This window comes from Pleurodeles waltl, chromosome 9 (genome assembly GCF_031143425.1).
Source record: "Pleurodeles waltl isolate 20211129_DDA chromosome 9, aPleWal1.hap1.20221129, whole genome shotgun sequence".
Taxonomy (NCBI): domain Eukaryota; kingdom Metazoa; phylum Chordata; class Amphibia; order Caudata; family Salamandridae; genus Pleurodeles; species Pleurodeles waltl.
Window position 1 is genome coordinate 1,013,778,974 of NC_090448.1, and position 18,739 is coordinate 1,013,797,712.

General features: G+C 42.3%; 1 protein-coding gene across 3 annotated transcripts in view; it reads left to right on the forward strand.

The window, feature by feature from the left end:
- Positions 1–374: 374 nt before the first annotated feature.
- The window catches only part of KLHL28 (kelch like family member 28), a 93,852-nt gene continuing 75,487 nt past the window's right edge, over positions 375–18,739 (forward strand). For 2 of the 3 annotated variants that reach the window (XM_069208623.1, XM_069208625.1), the window contains exons 1-3: positions 385–476; positions 7,230–7,300; positions 10,828–11,726. In XM_069208623.1, the coding sequence (XP_069064724.1) occupies positions 7,274–7,300; positions 10,828–11,726 (926 nt within the window). In that variant the 5' untranslated portion in view covers positions 385–476; positions 7,230–7,273. Of the gene's footprint in view, positions 477–7,229; positions 7,301–10,827; positions 11,727–18,739 lie in introns of all 3 variants that reach the window. The other variant, XM_069208624.1, reaches the window with a different exon arrangement.

Consider the following 18,739-nt stretch of genomic DNA (forward strand, 5'->3'; position numbering starts at 1 on the left):
GTTCTTCTATTCCATATTTTCTATTTTCCCCTCGCTTGTTGGTTACCTGCCTTGTATCAATTCACCTGGCTTCTGTTGTTTCAATCCTGTGTAAATGATAACTCGTTGTGCTTTAACCATATTTTGACTTATTTTGATCTTTTTTAAGCACACTAACACCCCTTGGTCGAGTTCGATCTCCAAAAACCTGTGTAAATGAATTAAAAAAAACACGTACAATTTTACGTTAATGCTCTACGTTTGGAGACAGCGTGTTTAGGATAAAAGCAATGCAGTATTTTGTTTATTTCCATGCACGTATCGAACTGCAGTCCTTCTTCGCTTTCCATGGATTGACAGATTCCTGGTGTCAGGACACGCCTTTGAAGGCGGATGTGACGTAGCCGCCTGTTCTGTGTTTGTTTTGACAGGCGGTGGAGGTGCAGCGGGTCGCCCTCGCCCCGAGGATCACAGATTGGCAAATCTCCGTGACTCAGGTGGGTGCGGCGACGGCGCGAGAGTACCCATTTGAGAGTAGCTGTGACGCTGCCGCGGGCACAGTGAGCCCTTGGACTCGGGCCAAACAATTATTACCGTTTATGCTGATCGCTGTATTTCGAGATCAGTACTCCTATGATGGGCCCTGTCAGACTAATATTAACTTCACTGCTATTGATTGTCACCGTAGAAGCATCGAAATGCGCAGATCTTGTCTTGGGATTGGATGTATCTGGGTAGCTTATCCCTGTAGCCTTAGTTGGTAGGTGTTAAATGTGCATAGTGGACGCTCTGCGTGTGTTGCAGACGTAGTGCTGTATATTTCCCTAATCTGTGTAGGTGACAGGTCTTCAGGCTCCCGGCCTATTCTAGTGAGTATTGTCTGTCAGAGCTGCCAACTTTTCGGTGTGCTTATTTGACATTTTTACGTTTGCAGTAACGTGCATAAAAGGCAACCATTCTCTGGCCCGTAGTCGACAACTGTCAATGAAACTGGCCTGCCTGACCAATTGCAACCTCCGCTGTCAAGTTGCAATATGCATACTATCATAGTGATTATCACACTGTAAAGTAAAAAAAACAAAAAACATGCTGATGACTCAGAAACAGCAGACCAGAGTATCGTCAAAGCTCGGAAATTACAAAATCTATTTTATACTTGGTAGGGCAGCTGAGTATAGCGAATGTTTACTGCCAGACCAGTAGCTGAACAGCAGGTTAGCAGGCAAGTTAAAAAAAACAAGCATTTTCAATGCAACGGGTCTCTCGTTTGTTCGAGTTAGAGCTATTAGCGTTGTAAAGCCAAAAAAATGTAACGCGATCACGCTATGTAAAATGCAGCGCGACCGCGCAGCGTGGAAAGTAAACAGATTAAGTAGTCCGGACCCCAGGCTGAAAACATCTAGCCTCGTATGTGTTTAGTACTTTACCAGTCCTGTGTAGGTGGGCTAAACACCGGAAAAGGCATGACGAATGCATACCTTTCACAAATGAAAGCAAGCCGATTTTAAAAGGCAAGCTCACAAACCAATGTAAGTGACTGACGTGGCATGGGTGTGGTTTGAAGTCCAAAGAGATATTACAGAATGGACGGAGCGCTTTGCGCTCGCCCATTAAAAAGGGATGTAATGCATAACACATCATCCTATAGTACTAACCTCCATCAAGCATCTTAGTACAAATGTACATTTTATTTTTTTAAATAAACCCGAAAATACACAAGTTGAAGTGCCATACTTTTCAAATTAACTTGGATGAATGCAGACAAAATGAGCAAAAAAAAAAAAAAAAAAAAATATATATATATATATATAACAGATGACAAATGTCTAAAATATAAATACCATAAACTGGGAGCTCAAATTTTACTATAGCTTTTGTATTTTAGTAATTTTTGGTTGCAACCTAACTCACTTCGAATAAATGATCTGTTTCTAGTTGCCCCACATGGGTGAAGGAATAGGACCTAGTGGTGATGGTTCTGCTTGCTACATAGGTTGTTCATATCCAGTATAAATTTTCCTTACACATTTCACAATAAGGATTATTTCCATGGGTCTAGTGGACTGAGGGCTTATGTATGCTGCAGTCACTCCAAGACGTCTATATAGGCACAATGTCTGTATCAGAGTGATGACTTTGGTCTGGGACAGAATATTAATTTGGAGATCTAGGGGTGAAGTGAGACCGCTTTTCTTCCGCTGTAAGCAGGGAGGTTGGAGTAATGTGCTTAAGACAGGGACTTAGGAACTTGATACGAGGAGGACCCTAATCGGAGGGTCTTGGTGTGCCTAAGGGTTACATCTGACCACTTATTACAGTGTGGGGTTATTAGAATGCTGTTTCGGTATTTCAGACACTATTTGGTTGATCCTATAATTCTGTCCTCGCTTTGGGATTTGGTTCAAGTGACATTGTACCAGGCTATGGGGCTGGATTGAATGGACCTGCGTGACTGCCCCTTTGTGGAAGTAAACATTACCAATTTGCAACATTCTTGCATGTGCTGTATGGATGGTGCAGGCTGCCGCTACCTTTGGCTTTCTGACAAAATCAGCAGTAGTGGGAGTCCTTGAGGAAGACAGTGTTTTTGAGTCAATAAGTTCCTTTACAAGCTCAGGGAAACGGTAACGTCATGTAAGCTTAAGTAAGAAGTGCCATTAAGAAGGTCTTTGCTGTTGGAGGAGAGAAGAACATGGGATTGGTTGTTTAGACAGTTGCCTTACAATTACTGTTTGACACTTACCCAGAGTGATCACGTACATTAGTAATGCAGTAGCAGAAACTATGTATTATGGAAAACTCAGATGTATGACTTAAAAGTTGAAGATGAAAAAGGAGTGCTATAGGATCATGTAGATCCTCCGTGAAAGGATTCTTGCGTGAATGACAGACTGAGGTGGAGTGAGAAAAGTGCAGTATGCAAGTGGGCAAAGCACTGAAGTGCACACATAATAACTTCGAAACAACAAGAAGTGGGAACGGATTTCTCACTGGTCTGTAAGTTGAAGGTATCTGGATCTGGATCTGAATAAGCAGCTCCGCGGGCACAAGGTAGCTCGGGGTTACCTTCTGTATTTTCGTCAGTTTAAGACTAGAGGTTTCTATGAAGACTGGCAACCTCCTTCAAACACGAGCCAGTGTAAAGTAAGCTCAAATCACTTTATGTAAAGGGCACCATCTCCTACATTAAGGTTAATATTTGAATCAACGCTGGAATTCTAGGAGATACTCAAGTGGAGGGTGTACGGGAATATTGTCTCACTTCTAAACTGCCTGCGGTGTATCAAATCAAGGATAGTGTTTTCTTCATCATACTTGGTGCAGACCTTAAAATATATTGTGGTCTTCCAACATAGTAAGGAAGATTTATTGAGGGGGGCTTCAGCCTGTCACTTCTCTCTGGCATCCTGAACTCCTGAGATGCCTGAAGCACCCCAGCAGGTATAAGGAGGGCTCAGGATGGAGTTAACCTCAGTGGTGGCGGCTCCCAGCAAGGAAACTCTCTTCGCATGAAGAGGGCAGAAGACAGTGTGGGCCATGCTTTGGGCCCAAGTTGGCGGCCGCTGAACTGGCGGAGAAGCATTAGGAATTAGGAGGCTGTTTATGGTGTAAAAGTGCAGACGGGCCTCAACCCAGCTGCTTTATTGTGCCCAAGGGTGACGTCCCGGCCCCCTGAGGATCTCCGGTGTTAATGGCCCTATCCCATTGCCGAAAAATGTTCAACAAGTGGCACAGAGCTGCTTACTCTCTAGGGGCTGGCGGCGCTCCAAGGGCACAATGAACAAACTGTGGTTCCTGTACGACCTCCCCAGAAGGGGTGATAGAGCAGGCTGTCACAGGAGGACTCTGCCTGCCAGCTTGGGCCTAGGGGCTGGCTCAGAAAGGCATACTTGAGGCCAGCAGAGAGAGACTGGTCCTCTGACACAAGATGGTGATGACTGACCTCCAGCAAAGCCAGTAGGTAGCCACTACCCAGGAGAAGACTGGGTGGCCCTCATGTTTGTCTTGAAGAAACTTGGTGGTTGAGAACGGGAATGCCCCCTTCCCTGTAACAGAGTGACTATGAATCATGCCAGAGGAAGGTGTGGCACGTCTGGTGAGCAGGCACTGCACAGCGTGGACTAGAAGATAGAGGCCAGAGAGGTGCCTGACAGGCTGCCTGGGAGGATGTGCTGAGAGCAGGCCGCCTGGGGGTGGGCACCACCTTACAAACCTAGACTGGGGGTGGATGGGGCCAGAGCTGGCATGGATAGGGTCCTGATGGTCTTCGTAGTGGCAGGAATAGAGAAGGTGGAAGTGAGCAGTGATGGATCCCCTTGGAGCCCCACACAGATAACTGCAGGACCAAGCTGACATTTGGGTCTGAAGGGCATGACGGCCCCACCTACCTGGAATAGTCAAGACTAGGATCCAGCTTGGAGATGAGCCCAGAATCTCTGAAAGACCTCAACATAAGGTGCCCTCCCAATAAAGCCTTCTTCGTGTCATGTACAAACTGAGGCCTAAAGAATTTAGGGACAACAAGAAACCAGCATTTGCAATGCAATGGGTCTCGCATATTTCAAACAAGTTAATTGTCATCTTTTGACAACAGAGCCCACAAGCAAAAAAAAAAAAAAAAAAAATGAGTGAAAACTGAGAAAAGACGATTCAACCAAATAAAATAAATTTAGCTTTAAAAAATAACACTTTGAAATTTTGTGCCTGCTGGGCACGTTTTTGCTAGTCACAAGCCTTTTGTTTGCTGGACACTCACAGTTAGAACAAAATAGTACCTCAATCACGTCAGGAGCAGCGGTCTGTCACTAATTAAGTTGAAATCAATTAGTGCTTAATTCCTGCTCCACACCGAGGAACAGAAATGATGCTAGACATGCCTTGATGAATTACAAGGCTGTAAAGAAGAGTGCCACGCAAACCAACAAATGGTGAGCGACAGGTGAGCCCCAAGCCCTTTACTGATCCCAACAGCGTCTCGCCTACGAGGCGCATGTGCAAGCACATGCATTCACAGGCTCAACCCTAAAAATTACCAGACATAGAATGGTAGGTGAGACGCACTTGGACTCCCCACATGATGGACTGATTGCCTGCTGACTGAATTATATCAACCATGGCCAAATACCTGGCCCCCCATTTGCAAAGATGTATGCAGGAGCACTAGGGAGACCCTCCCTACCTGCATCCACCAGAGACACCCTGTTAGTGTCCATTCCCAAACAGCACAGAGACGACCTGGAGGTGCCCTCTTATAGGCCGTTATCCATGTTGAATTTGAATTCGGAAATTCTTAGTAAGATTCTCAAGGGACACCTTTACCCACACATGCAGGAATTAGTCCACAGGTTCAGCCTCAATTACAACACCTCCCTTAATTACAGAAGTTTGTTCAGGGTACTTGATGAAATTGCAGAGCCAGAGAACCTGGGCCACATTATTTTCAATCGAGATAGAAAAGCATTTGACTCATTATATTTGGGCTACCTGAGGGCACTAATGCACTGCAGGGAACATGGGAGAACTGTGGGTAAGTGGATAGCACTTCTATATGCTCCTACAGAGAGAGAGTGTGGCTGGGCAAATATGTCTAGTGTGTACAAAATACAAAGGTGCACTAGGCAGGGGGTATCCACTCTCGCCCCCATTATTTGCTATAGCATTGGATCCCTCTGCTAACATTTTAGGGAGAAAGGGTGTAAGGGTGGTATTCTGCTTAGAGAGGAAATGCATTTTATCTCGCTATGTGCTGATGATATGCTTCTGTACCTTTTGAGATGCCAACTGTATTGTAGATTCAAATGAATGACGGCTGGAAGAGCCAGGTAGAATATTGGGTTTAAAAACTAATTAGACAAAAACCTGTGCATTCTCAGTATTCCTGACAATGACACAGCCACCTGGGGTGAGGTCTCACTTGAAGAACAAAAGGGAACATCATTTGCTACTATACATGGGAGGTAAGATCTACCACAATTAGAAAGAATTGAGAGGGGAACCTAGCCGGTGTCCTGAGGTAACCGGGAGGAAACGTGGAATTTTGGTTCCCACACAAATTTCCTGTAATGACCAAAATCAATTTGACTGAGCTAGAACACAAACAAACCAGGACAACTTTAGCCCTTATTATGGCTCATCAGCCAGGTTTATCTTGGTTCCAGAGGTGTGCATGGGACCCATGTTTTAGCATACTCGTCCCAATTGCATCTCACACCGAAGCATACAAAAACGTGATGGATGGAATTCTGAATAAATCTCGGCCCCTTGTTCTTACTTGGGCCAGCATCCCAGTCCGTCCTTATTTTACACATCATGCCACCTCAGCATGGACCTAACCATATGCAAATCAGCCTTGACCTTGCTCCAGTGGGAACAGTTCAGCTTGAACCTATGAAAATGGATTGGAATGCGGCACACGCGATTGCTGGTGGCTGAGATGCATTTACAAATTCCATCCATCAGTTTGTTTTTAATGCCAACAATTTCAGCATGGTAGCACAAAGCATAAATAAAAAACGAACTTTACAAAAAAGTAGCATCACAGGTTGGCGGAATTTACAAATCTTTAAGTGCTTGAATTGAGCAGTGGTGCAAGCAAGAAAATAAAAACAACATATATAATTCGGAAGAGTCTTCGTTGAGGAGTACGATAGTGGGAAGGAGTCAGAGTGACTGGGGTGAGAGTTCATTATAATTGAGAGAGAGAGGAGGTTGAGAGGAGATCCTGAGAGGAAATAATGTTGGTCAGTGGATTACAGTTTGAAATTCTGGTGAGTCCAAATAAATGAAACAACGTGGATAAAGACATGTTTCTTTTTTATATGAATATATTTTCACTTTTACATGAATTTTTCCTTAATTTTCACATCATTCTCTCTTTTTTTTTCTTTAATTCACACGTTTAAATAATGGTGCCTAAAATCGAAGAAACATGTGGAAGCATCTGAGAGGAAACAAATACACCAGTGTGGGTCTAAGCAATGAATTTGGCATCCTGTTTTTTGGCCAAATGGTTGACTTTTTGCACTTTAGCTACTGACTGTGGAGCTGTGTCTTAGGCACAACCTATAGTTCCACTTGATTACTGCCTATACGCCGAATAGGAGATCTCTAACGGGATGATACATAATGTGACCTCGTTACCAACATCATATGTAGTATTACAATATTATTTTAATTTCTCATTTATCATAAATGTGTCCAACTTTGCAATAAATTATCTGTTCACTGCATCACATTTTTTTGTGCTGCAGCTGTTCTGAGTTTGGATGATTCTAGAAGAAGGGATTGCTCACTTATGAAGCCTCTTCGACCACCAGAGGTGGTGAGTAAATCAGCAAGGCATGTTTTCATGGTTGTTTGTATTTGCAAGACAGCAGATTTTGTATGCGATTCTGGCTGTGATGGGTAACCAATGGAAGTTAAGAAATATGAGAGCAGCTAGTTCTTATCTACCTGCAGGGTGAGCCAGCCTCGCAGCTCAGTTTAGGACAGCTTTGAATGTAGTGATACATTTTTGAAAATGCTATCCTCGCAGCAGTCACAAGAAGTAAATCGTTTTTTCGGATGTACAATGGGAATGATCTGCTGATTTTATTTTCAAGACAAGCAGGTGATTGGAAATTTGGCCACACTGTTTTTGTGATGGAGGTTTGATTCCAAGGTGAAGCTAAGATATTTCTAGAGATGTCAGTCCAGTTTGCTCTTGAGGGAGGAGTAATTCTGTTTTTTGAGGATTTAGTAGGAGAAAGTTCTCATTCATCCGTGTTTTATATTGAAGAGGCAAAGTCGCAGTATGCTGAGGTCATGTAATGTTGAGGCTTTTAAGTGTAGTTGGGCTTTGTGTGCATATTGATGTAGAGTTTCACCAGATCATTTTAAGATAAGGCTTAGAGCTTCATGTAGAGACTGAATAAAGTTGGGTCTAAAACAGAGCCTTATAGGATTTCTCAAGGCAATTTGGAGATGTTGGAGGTGTGGTTTCTTTTTTTTCCATGGTAGTGATCCACTGGTTAGGTAAGATTTGAACCGGGATTGAAGCTTGCCACTCTCTCAGCAACAGGCAAAAATACACTTACTACTGTGTTATTCAAAGCTGATACATAGGCAGTTTTATGGACTTCCTGACATTGCCACATATTTTTTTTTTTAACAATGATAATTTTTATTAACATTTTCCAGTGAACAATACATGTGATACCACATCAGCGTGCAGTGACAATGCAAAAGAATTATCACACATATTTCACCAAATCAAGTAGGGTTTGTCCTGGACAGCTCAAGGGCATATAATCTTTATAAACTGTTTGCTTCAATTCACAAAAAATGCAATAGCTTTAGAGCCTGTAGCATGTTTCACTAGAGGATATCTTATACACAGTCTTGCGAATTGTAGCACATACATACGAACTAGAGATCCAAACCTGGCTCTATTGAGGACCTGGAGCATAACCTGGCAAGGTTCTATGTGAAGTGATAACATTTGGAGGCTTCTGTTTCCTTCAGGTGAATTGGGGTAGTCCATGGTATTTAGTGTCACTGAAACTGCACCAGAAAGGAAGCTTGAACTGCCACTTAAATGGGCATTAGATAATTGATGTTAGCAATAGGGAAGCGGAATTTCTGACTCGAAGGAACATTGGAGTCACAATAAATCTATGAACACACCTTCCATTATCAATAATTGACAATAGTTCCATAACCAGGATCCTAATTTTGCAAAAATGATGTTTTTTAAACTATTCTAGGTGTACTGGCCAGGAGTCTTTTTGCTAGACTAATATTTTTTACACTAATATGAGTAGCCCCAAATGAAATGGGACTTGCTGATTTTACAGAAAGAAAAATCATTCTTTTCTGTGCCAGCCGTGGAAAGGTACTACCTAGTGACACAGGCCCACACTATGCTGTCTACTGCTATTGTGTATCTTTTGTACTTCATGAATTATCGAACAAATGAGCTATTGTGAAATCTATATAAATGCCATTACTGGAAAGTACATGGCTCTGATAACTGAAACTTTACCATGTTGGCGCAGGGACCTCACAATTTTGACAGCCAAAAATATTATCACAGCGGAACTTTCCACCCGCAATTCGATGAATCTAAGATAGTGTTAAACCTCAGTCCCATGAGGCAACGTGTTCCCGAGGTAAGGCACCACGCAACATTTCACAATTATCAGAAAACAGTAAGTTAATTAAAAGGGCCCACTCACCTGATTTCTAGATAGCAGAACAGTATAACGAATTTAAAACAGAAATTCAAAAAAATATTGTACAGAGTCAGTGCCATAGAGGTTCTTATCAGTTAGAATATTTTTGACTTTGCACATCGCTGTAATACTCTAAGCCCTAAGTGGACACAAAATCAGAAGAGAGACAGCATCCCCTAGCCGCATCTAAATCTTCAAAAAACGTTTTCTAGTTTACCCCCAAAATTGGGGATTTTTATACATTATTTTTGCAAATGAAATTACTAAAACTGCAGATTCACTGTGGTATGATCAAATGTGTTTCATTCTCAGCACATCAGAGAACAGTTTTATTAAACAACATACTGTCTTAGCACCTAAGCACTTTCCCACTCTGTGAATATATTGAATCTGCCCTCTCTATGCTAATGTCATCCGGAGATGATAGAGTGACCTAGATGCAGGAGCAACAGAAAGCTGTTACATTAAGCTAGCGAAAGGTCCTTGAAATTTAGTTAACTGTTCTGCGACTAGGATGGGGAAGGTTCAAAGAGAAGATCATAAACAGTGACAGTGGAAATACACCCTATTCTCCTTGACTGTGTGTTGCAGAAATGACACAGTGAAATCTGCAGTGGGAAAAAAGATAGAGCGAGAAGAGACATCCCATTTTAAAGATTGTGGCTGCTTGGCCCTAATTGAGGCCTAGTGAACAAGGGTTAAGAAAACAATCTTCTGTTCATCATAACAAATTTGTTTTAAAGACTTCAATAATATATCGCTGTGGACACTCTGAGTGTTAAAACCGCATTCTGCATATAATGCACAAAAATATAAATGCACAAAACCTTTCACACACACCTGGAGGAGAATACAGGCCTTTAAGATACTGTGGTGGGTGTGAATTTCAAAGAAGAATTTCTTGCTAATGTGTTATGAAATAATGGAAATTAAGCGCATGAAATGCTAAGAAAGTCTCAGTCAAACAGAATTCTTACAGTAATGGCTCTAACTGCTAAATACCCGCATTCCAACTTCAGTGAGTGTTGTAAGAAGGGATGCAGAATAGACCGAGACTGCAGATATCAACTACTTTTAAAAGACCAAACATAGGGCAATGCCTTTTAACTGTAAGTCACTGTTGTGAGACATTCATGGAATTGCACTGTCACCTGTATTTATTTACTTCCTAAATGTCCCATGCACGTGTTGACCATTAAACAGTTGAAGTTGGAAATCAGTTAATAGAGATATATTACAAAGACCACAATTGCTCTGAACATGACATACAGACTGGCTCAACTCGCATCCCTCAGAAATCGTTTCACTTGTGCAACTTTTGTTTCTTAGCGTCCTTGACGTGATCCTAAATAGGCCTGATTACTTATGTAGTTGTACTTGGCAAGTAATTCAAGTGTTGCTGTCATAGTCTTCCATGATTCCACATCTAAATACCTAAGCTTGTTTGCATCCAGCAAAGGAGTTCTATCCAAAATGTTGTGAAATGGGTTTACTCTTGATTTTTTTTTTTTTAACTACTGGCCTACGCAACATTACCTCTGAGTTTGGTTGTTCCTCAGAGAATTAATTAATGTGTTTTATGTTGCTATTAGGTTTATTGTTTATTAATTTTAAGAATTCTTTGTATCTTTCCCAGATGGACCAGTCCCCTCGAACCTACATGCTTGCCAATTTAACCCATTTACATTCGGAACAACTTCTGCAGGGCCTGAACCTCCTTCGCCAACATCACGAGCTTTGTGACGTCGTCCTGAGAGTGGGTGATGTCAAGATCCATGCTCATAAAGTGGTGCTTGCCAGCATCAGCCCTTATTTCAAAGCCATGTTCACTGGAAATCTGTCAGAGAAGGAGAACTCTGAGGTGGAGTTTCAATGCATTGATGAGACGGCTCTGCAGGCCATTGTGGAATATGCATATACAGGAACTGTATTCATCTCACAGGACACAGTGGAGTCCCTTCTTCCAGCTGCAAATTTGCTCCAGATCAAACTTGTTCTAAAGGAATGTTGTACTTTTCTAGAAAGCCAGCTGGACCCTGGAAACAGCGTTGGAATTTCTCGTTTTGCTGAGACTTATGGCTGCCACGACCTGTACCTGGCTGCAAACAAGTACATTTGTCAGAATTTTGAAGATGTGTGTCAGACTGAAGAGTTTTTTGAGCTTACTCATTCCGAATTGGATGAAATCGTTTCTAATGACTGTTTAAATGTTGTTACAGAGGAAACAGTATTTTATGCATTAGAGTCCTGGATCAAATATGATGTGCAGGAGCGCCAGAAGTACCTTTCTCAGTTGTTGCACTGCGTCCGATTGCCCTTGCTGAGTGTCAAATTTCTGACTAGGTTGTATGAAGCAAATCATCTTATACGAGATGATCATACATGTAAACATTTATTGAACGAAGCTCTCAAATACCATTTCATGCCTGAACACAGACTTTCCCATCAAACTGTGTTAATGACAAGGCCTCGGTGTGCTCCAAAAGTACTTTGTGCAGTAGGAGGAAAAGCGGGGCTGTTTGCATGTCTAGAAAGGTAAGACAGCATGTAATAGATTAATATTCTGATATTTTTTTATATACATACTGACCATTACTTGCTTAGTCACCAACATATAGTAGATTTTATTAGTTAATTTCTGTGTACTGTAAAGATATTTATATGAAATAGTTTTACTTCTTGCTGTTTCCTTGTTTGTGCAGAACTGTTTGTACGTATTCTGCTCAGCAATATATATATATATATATATTTTTTTTTTTTTTACGTTAGCGGATCATATTAGAGAAATATGCCAGCCAGCAATAACTTCACAAACTGTTCACCACAAATATAGGTGTGGTAGAGTTTGTGTTGCATACTCGCACTGTATCTGTTTTTTCACGAGTAGAAATGACAGAGATATAAAAAAAATGCTAACCTTTCAAATCCCAGTGGTGCTTTAAAAAAAAAAATCTCCAAAAGTTCTGAATTGATTTACACCATCAAAAAATGCTTTCAGAGTTAAGTTCTATTTTCATGGAAAGTAGGATGTAAATCTCTTCTAGCTGTAGATGAGAGCAACATTTACCATGGGAGCCAAAATGGGAAATGACTTATTTTTCACCTCCTCATCTTTTTTTTTTCTCATGGATGGATATTCATGAAATGTGGCATTTTGAAACTTAACTGACTGCATTCATTGATTGACAATCCATCCTTTTTAAAAAAATTTTTTTTATTTTGTTGCTCATCTGTCAACTGGGTCAAAAGTTGTAGGCAAATCAAAAATATGCCTTTTTAACCCGTACGGTGCCAGGTGTGAGCTGGTCTCGTCCTCGCACATGGTTCCCGTGTGCTGGGGACGAGACCAGCTCGCCCTGACCCGGGCCCCCGGGGTGATCGCCAGCACTCCCCCATGGGCCTACCCCCAACCAGGGTAGGGATGGAAGGGGAATCGCTTCCCCTTCCACCCCCGAACTCCACCGACCCAAACCCACCCCGTGACGTCTGATGACGTCAGCGCGCAAATTGCACACTGACCTCATCAGAAGTCACCTCCAATCGCGCTGGAAGCATGAGCAATTTCCCTTCCGACCGGGAGGTGGGGCGGGGGAGGCGTGAAAGGAAAGACCTTTCCTTTCCTTTCATGTCTCTCTCAGCAGAAATGCCCACTAGACACCAGGGAATTTTTTGAAAAAAATTAGGCAAGGGTCGCTCCCCTGGAAAGGGGGGGGGGGGGGAATTGTATTTAGGCCATTTATGGGGGGTGGGGGGGGGGTGCGGCAGAAACCCCTAGACACCAGTGTTTTTTAAAAAAATTTTTTTTATATATATATATATTTTTTTTATATGTGGGGCGCAACCTCTTAGGCAAGGGTCACTCCCCGGGGGGGCATATTGTCTTTAGGCCATTTCTGCCCACCTTGGGGGCAGATCGGCCTATTCTTCTTAGGTCAGTCTTCCCCCGGGGAGGGGGCAGAAACCATTTAGGCACCAGGGATTGGTGTGTGTGTATGTGTGTTTTGTTTGGGGGGGGCAGCCCCTTGGGCAAGGGTCGCTCCCCATGTGGTAACATTACTCTTGGCCATATCTGCCCCAAGGGGCAGATCGGCCTATTTTTGGAAGCCCACCAGAGACCAGGGAAGATTTTTTTTTCTTTGCAAAATAAGAGGGAGGGGGTATCGCCATACCCCCACCCCAAATAAATGGGGCCAAAGTTGTTCTGCCCATCAGTGGGCAGATGGGGTAATTACCCCGATCCACACCCTGGGGGATAGAAAGTCTGCTAGATGCCAGGGAATAAAAAAAAAATAGTGGGGTGGTGGCTACAAACCAGAATGGGCTGGTTATGCCCTCTCCCCAACTGAAGGGGGTAACATTCTTTCATCTCTCCCCCGCACACTAAAACATCTTATTCCACAGCAAAAAAAGAGGACATTTGATTATTTTGGGTTTTGGTTTTACATTTGGGCCATGAGAGCTTGGCTAACTCTCAAAATCGTCCCACTTGGAATGGTGAGGGCTGCACTTTTTGGACTTTAGGACGTTGCCATGTAAAACAATCCACAAGACTTGAACACATCTGAAAACTAAACACCTGGGTGATTCCAGGGTGGTCTGCTTTACATGCATCCTGCACACCATTTTCTTACCCACCTTGCCCTGCAAACCGCCAACTTGTCTGGAAATCACACTTTTCCCCACATTTTTGTGATGGAACCTTCCGGGATCTGCAGGAAACAAGAAATTGCTACCACCCAGCATTACTCATCTATACCGATAACAATTCTGCCCCACTTCTCAGCCTAAAAATGTTTTTTTTCAAACTGCCCTTTTGGACCTGCTTTGGCTCTTCCCTGTCCCAGGCACTTGGCCCACCTACACAAGTGAGGTATCATTTTTACCAGGAGGCTGAGGGGAACGTTGGGTGGTAGGAAATTTGTCCCAGTGCGCTGATCCCACATACAAATGTGGGAAAAATGTGTTTTGTTTTTAGCTAAATTTGAGGTTTGCTGAGGATTCTGGCTAAGAAAACACTGGGGGATCCACGCAAGTCACACCTCCCTGGATTCCCTCAGGTGTCTAGGTTTCAGAAATGTTTGTGTCCCTATATGGCTGCTGAGCCCAGGACCAAAAACGCAGCCCCCTGCAAAAACAGGTAGTTTAGTATTAGATAATTTTGATGTGTCCACATAGTGTTTTGGGGCACTAGGCCTACCCACACAAGTGAGGTACCTTTTTTATCGGGAGACTTGGGGGGAAGCTGGGTGGAAGGACATTTGTAGCTCCTCTCAGATTCCAGATCTTTCTGTCACCGGAAGGTGAGGAAAAAGTGTTTTTTAGGCCACATTTTGAGGTTTGCAAAGGATTCTGGGTAACAGAACCAGGTCAGAGCCCCACAAGTCACCCAATCCCGGATTCCCCTAGATGTCTAGTTTTCAAAGATGCACAGGTTTGGTAGGTTTACCTAGGTGCCGGCTGAGCTAGAGGCCCAAATCTACAGCTTGGCACTTTCCAAAAAAACATGTCCGATCTCAGTGTAAAAATTTGATGTGTCCGTCTTGCGTTTCCTGTCGCAGGCATTAGGCCTACCCACACAAGTGAGGTACCATTTGTATCGGGAGACTTCAGAGAACACAGAATAGCAGAACAATTGTTATTGCCCCTTGTCTTTCTCTACATTTTTACCTTCCAAATGTAAGACAGTGTGTAAAAAAGACGTCTATTTGAGAAATGCCCTGTAATTCACATGCTAGTATGGGCACCCCAAAATTCAGAGATGTGCAAATAACCACTGCTTCTCAACACCTTACCTTGTGCCCATTTTGGAAATACAAAGGTTTTCTATATACCCGGTAGAAAATGAAAACCCATTGCGAGGTGCAGCTTATTTATTGGCTCTGGGTACCTGGGGTTCTTGATGAACCTACAAGCCCTATATATCCCTACAACCAGAAGAGTCCAGCAGACGTAACAGTATATTGCTTTAAAACATCTGACATTGCAGGAAAAAGTTACAGAGTAAAACATTGAGAAAAATTGCTGTGTTTTTCCCCTCAGTTTCAATATTTTTTGTATTTCAGCTGTTATTTTCTGTTGGAAAACTTTGTAGGATCTACACAAATGACTCCTTGCTAAATTCATAATGTTGTCTACTTTTCAGAAATGTTTAGCTTTCCGGGATCCAGCATTGGTTTCACACCCATTTCTATCACTAAGTGAAAGGAGGCTGAAAGCACAAAAATAGTAAAAATGGGGTATGTCCCAGCAAAATGCCAAAATTGTGTTGAAAAATAGGGTTTTCTGATTCAAGTCTACATGTTCCTGAAAGCTGGCAAGACGGTGGTTATTTTAGCACCGCAAAACCTTTGTTGATACCATTTTGAGGGGAAAAAACCCACAAGCCTTCTTCTGCAGTCCTTTTGTTCCCATCTTTTTTTTTTTAAAGGACATTTTTGCTGTATTTTGGCTAATTTCTTGGTCTCCTTCAGGGGAACCCACAAACTCTGGGTACCTCTAGAATCCCTAGGATGTTGGAAAAAAAGGACGGAAATGTGGCGTGGGTAACTTATGTGGACAAATAGTTATGAGGGCCTAAGCGCGAACTGCTCCAAATAACCAAAAAAAAGGCCTGGCACCTGAGGGGGAAAAGGCCTGGCAGCAAAGGGGTTAATAGAATGTGTGACTCAAACTTAGATACACAGAGGCTATCAACAATTTGTTATATAATTTTATTAAAGTGAAAAGGCCTTTGCTAATTCTGGGCCACAAGAGGTGAGGTCACAGGACATGGGAAGCCAGGTATGGTGTACGTTCAACCAGATGGGATTGAGGGTTGCAATGCTCTTAGCATTTTGATAATGTCACAGAGGTGATGTCACTTGACTTGTCTGTTTATTTCTTTTGAGGACATTGGGATAATAACGCAAGCTCAGGTACTGTATTGAAAAGTAATACAATGCGTGGGGGATTTAGAATGCTAATGCTGCAAAAAATGAAATTCCAAATCTGTTTAGCTGAATATATGTCTCCTCTGGAAATAAATTAATTGGTTTGGTATCTCTCACATCACTGCTAAACTCCATTCACAAAACAAAGAATTGTCCCCAGGTTTGCTGTATTAGTACGATAAAGTTTAAAAAGAAGATGGATACCTCTATTGTTAGGCGTAATCTCCCAGCAGTATTGTGTTGTATTGTATTATATCACTACTCTAATGTAATATAAATGAATAAACATAGGCAGTGTTGTAGTCCATTGGAGGCAATTGTGGAATTGCATTACAGTAGAGAATCACTTGTTTGGTACTGTGTTAACTACAACATATAGTAGATTTGGCAGTAAAATAAGGTGTAGATCATATAATGAGGAAAAAAGGCACGAAGATATTGTTTGCTACAGAGGAAGGGGTTGTTGTTCATGTTGTGATTGGAACTGAGAGGGATGAGTAGGTGCTAGAGATCTTTGATGCCCAGCAGTGCAAATAAATGAAAGTACTCCAGACAGCACAGCAGGCACAGGACAATGATTCCTGCATGAGGGCCCGTGTTTAGTAAGCATTGAGTGGGGACTATGGGCAGCAGGGCGACATGATGATAGGAACTCTGATTCTTTGCAAAGGCACAGGGCAGCCAAGTAAGAATGATTGTGAATCTGGAATTGGAGCTAGACTCTTAGAGCATGAAGGAAAGTCTAATGTCCTATGGCAGACTGTTCCCCTTCCCCACCTCCCCCCACTTACCAGATACTGCAGGTTGAATGAGTTGCATGGACTGGAGTATTCAACCTAATGTACTCCTTGCACCACGGAATGGCTTTCTGAACAACTGTCCCTATAATGGGATTTAGTTTGATATCTGTAAAGAAGCCTTCCAATATTGTCTCATTCTAAAGTGCTACACATTATAACGTTATTATAAAATATGCATTCATTCAGGATATTTATCGAAAACGTGTAATCAGGAGTGGGACACTGTGGAAATTATACAAAGATGCAATAAAGCTGTCCAGCATTGTGATCTATCTTTGGAAATCATGACAGCATGATCTTTGACTATGACAGGTTAAGTAGGGTAACTCCCAGCGCATCTCAGAAATGCTGAAAACAGAATGGGTAAGTGGGTACCACGATGCACAGCTGGGGTTGCTGATGTAATTTGGTGATGTACTGGAAGAAGGTTGTAGGGGTCCATGTTCCAGATTTCCTCTGTGATTATCCTGAGAATTCTAGGGAAATAGGATTTAGGGAATGGAAGTTGGCATTTAATTTGTTGGTGGTGGCAAAATATGTTGATAAAGGAAACCGTACTTTGGTCCTTCTTTCTGTATGTGGCTAGAAAGGGTAACCACAAATGGAAGTAATGGTAGGGGCAGTTTGTTGACACCCTGTGTTTTACATAGATGGAGAATCCAGGGAAGTTATTTGCCTTCCGGGACTATAAGCACTACATTTGTTTGACTAGAAACATGAAAGTTTGAAGGCAAAGTTAGGGACAAGGAGAGAGATGATCTCCCTTTCTGGAGATGTTGAATTCTTCTACTTTTAACAATTCTGGGGTATTGGGTGAGGATAATGAGACTCATTTGGTTGATGGCTGGTCACAGTCTGTTTGAATCTGTTTGATAAGTACTTTATTGTGAGGTGCTGTATCTGCAGTCATGTTCACATTTATGGTATTTGAAGCTCTATATTTTACTATGACCAACCCTGATACTAATAATTATTAAAGGTGTCCAAGTCCATCATACCTGTATGCTAATACACTGTTAGAGAGAACAGCAGGTGTTTTGTTCAGGAACCTAGCATATAATGTTCAGCACTTCAGTTGGCTTTTCTGTTCCCTGCCTAGCCAAAAGCTATCACCAGGGATATTCAGGGTGCTTACATAGGGGCACTGCTCCAAATGTTATGGTTGACTTTAGACCTAATTGGTTGTAAAACATACATGGATGTAGGTAATTGAAGGAAACGTGAAACATCACTGAATGCAAAAGATGGACGCAGCCAATCAGGACCTCATAGGAAACCTTGTTAACAGAAGAATTGTTTTATTACTAAGCAGCTAGCTGTTTGTCAAGGCCATCCATCTGCAAGCTGTGGTGAAAGTCATTTGCCAAGGCCGTTCATAGACAAAGGAATTAAAAACATTGTTGAAGGACATCAGTTCCATGACGCATTATACATTATTGCAGTAATTTCCAACCTTTTGACTTCTGTGGACCCCCACTTTATCAGTACTGGAAGCCGGGGACCCCCACTGTATAATTATTGGAATCTGAACACCCCCATGAGTCATTAATGAAAGCTTGGGAACTAATCTGTTAATATTATTACATTTTCCAAACAGTCACGGACCCCCTCAGGAGGTTTGCGGACCCTCAGGCGGTCACCGGACCACAGGTTGGGAACCACTGCATTATTGCATTAAAAACATGACTAAATAAGTGTGTGTGTTTGCCATAAAAAGCAAGTGAACATGTACCTAAATGGAGAATGGTTCTCAAAGAAACCCTACTGCATAGCAAGATTATGCATCATGAAACACGAGTAAACTTAGGCACCCAAAATA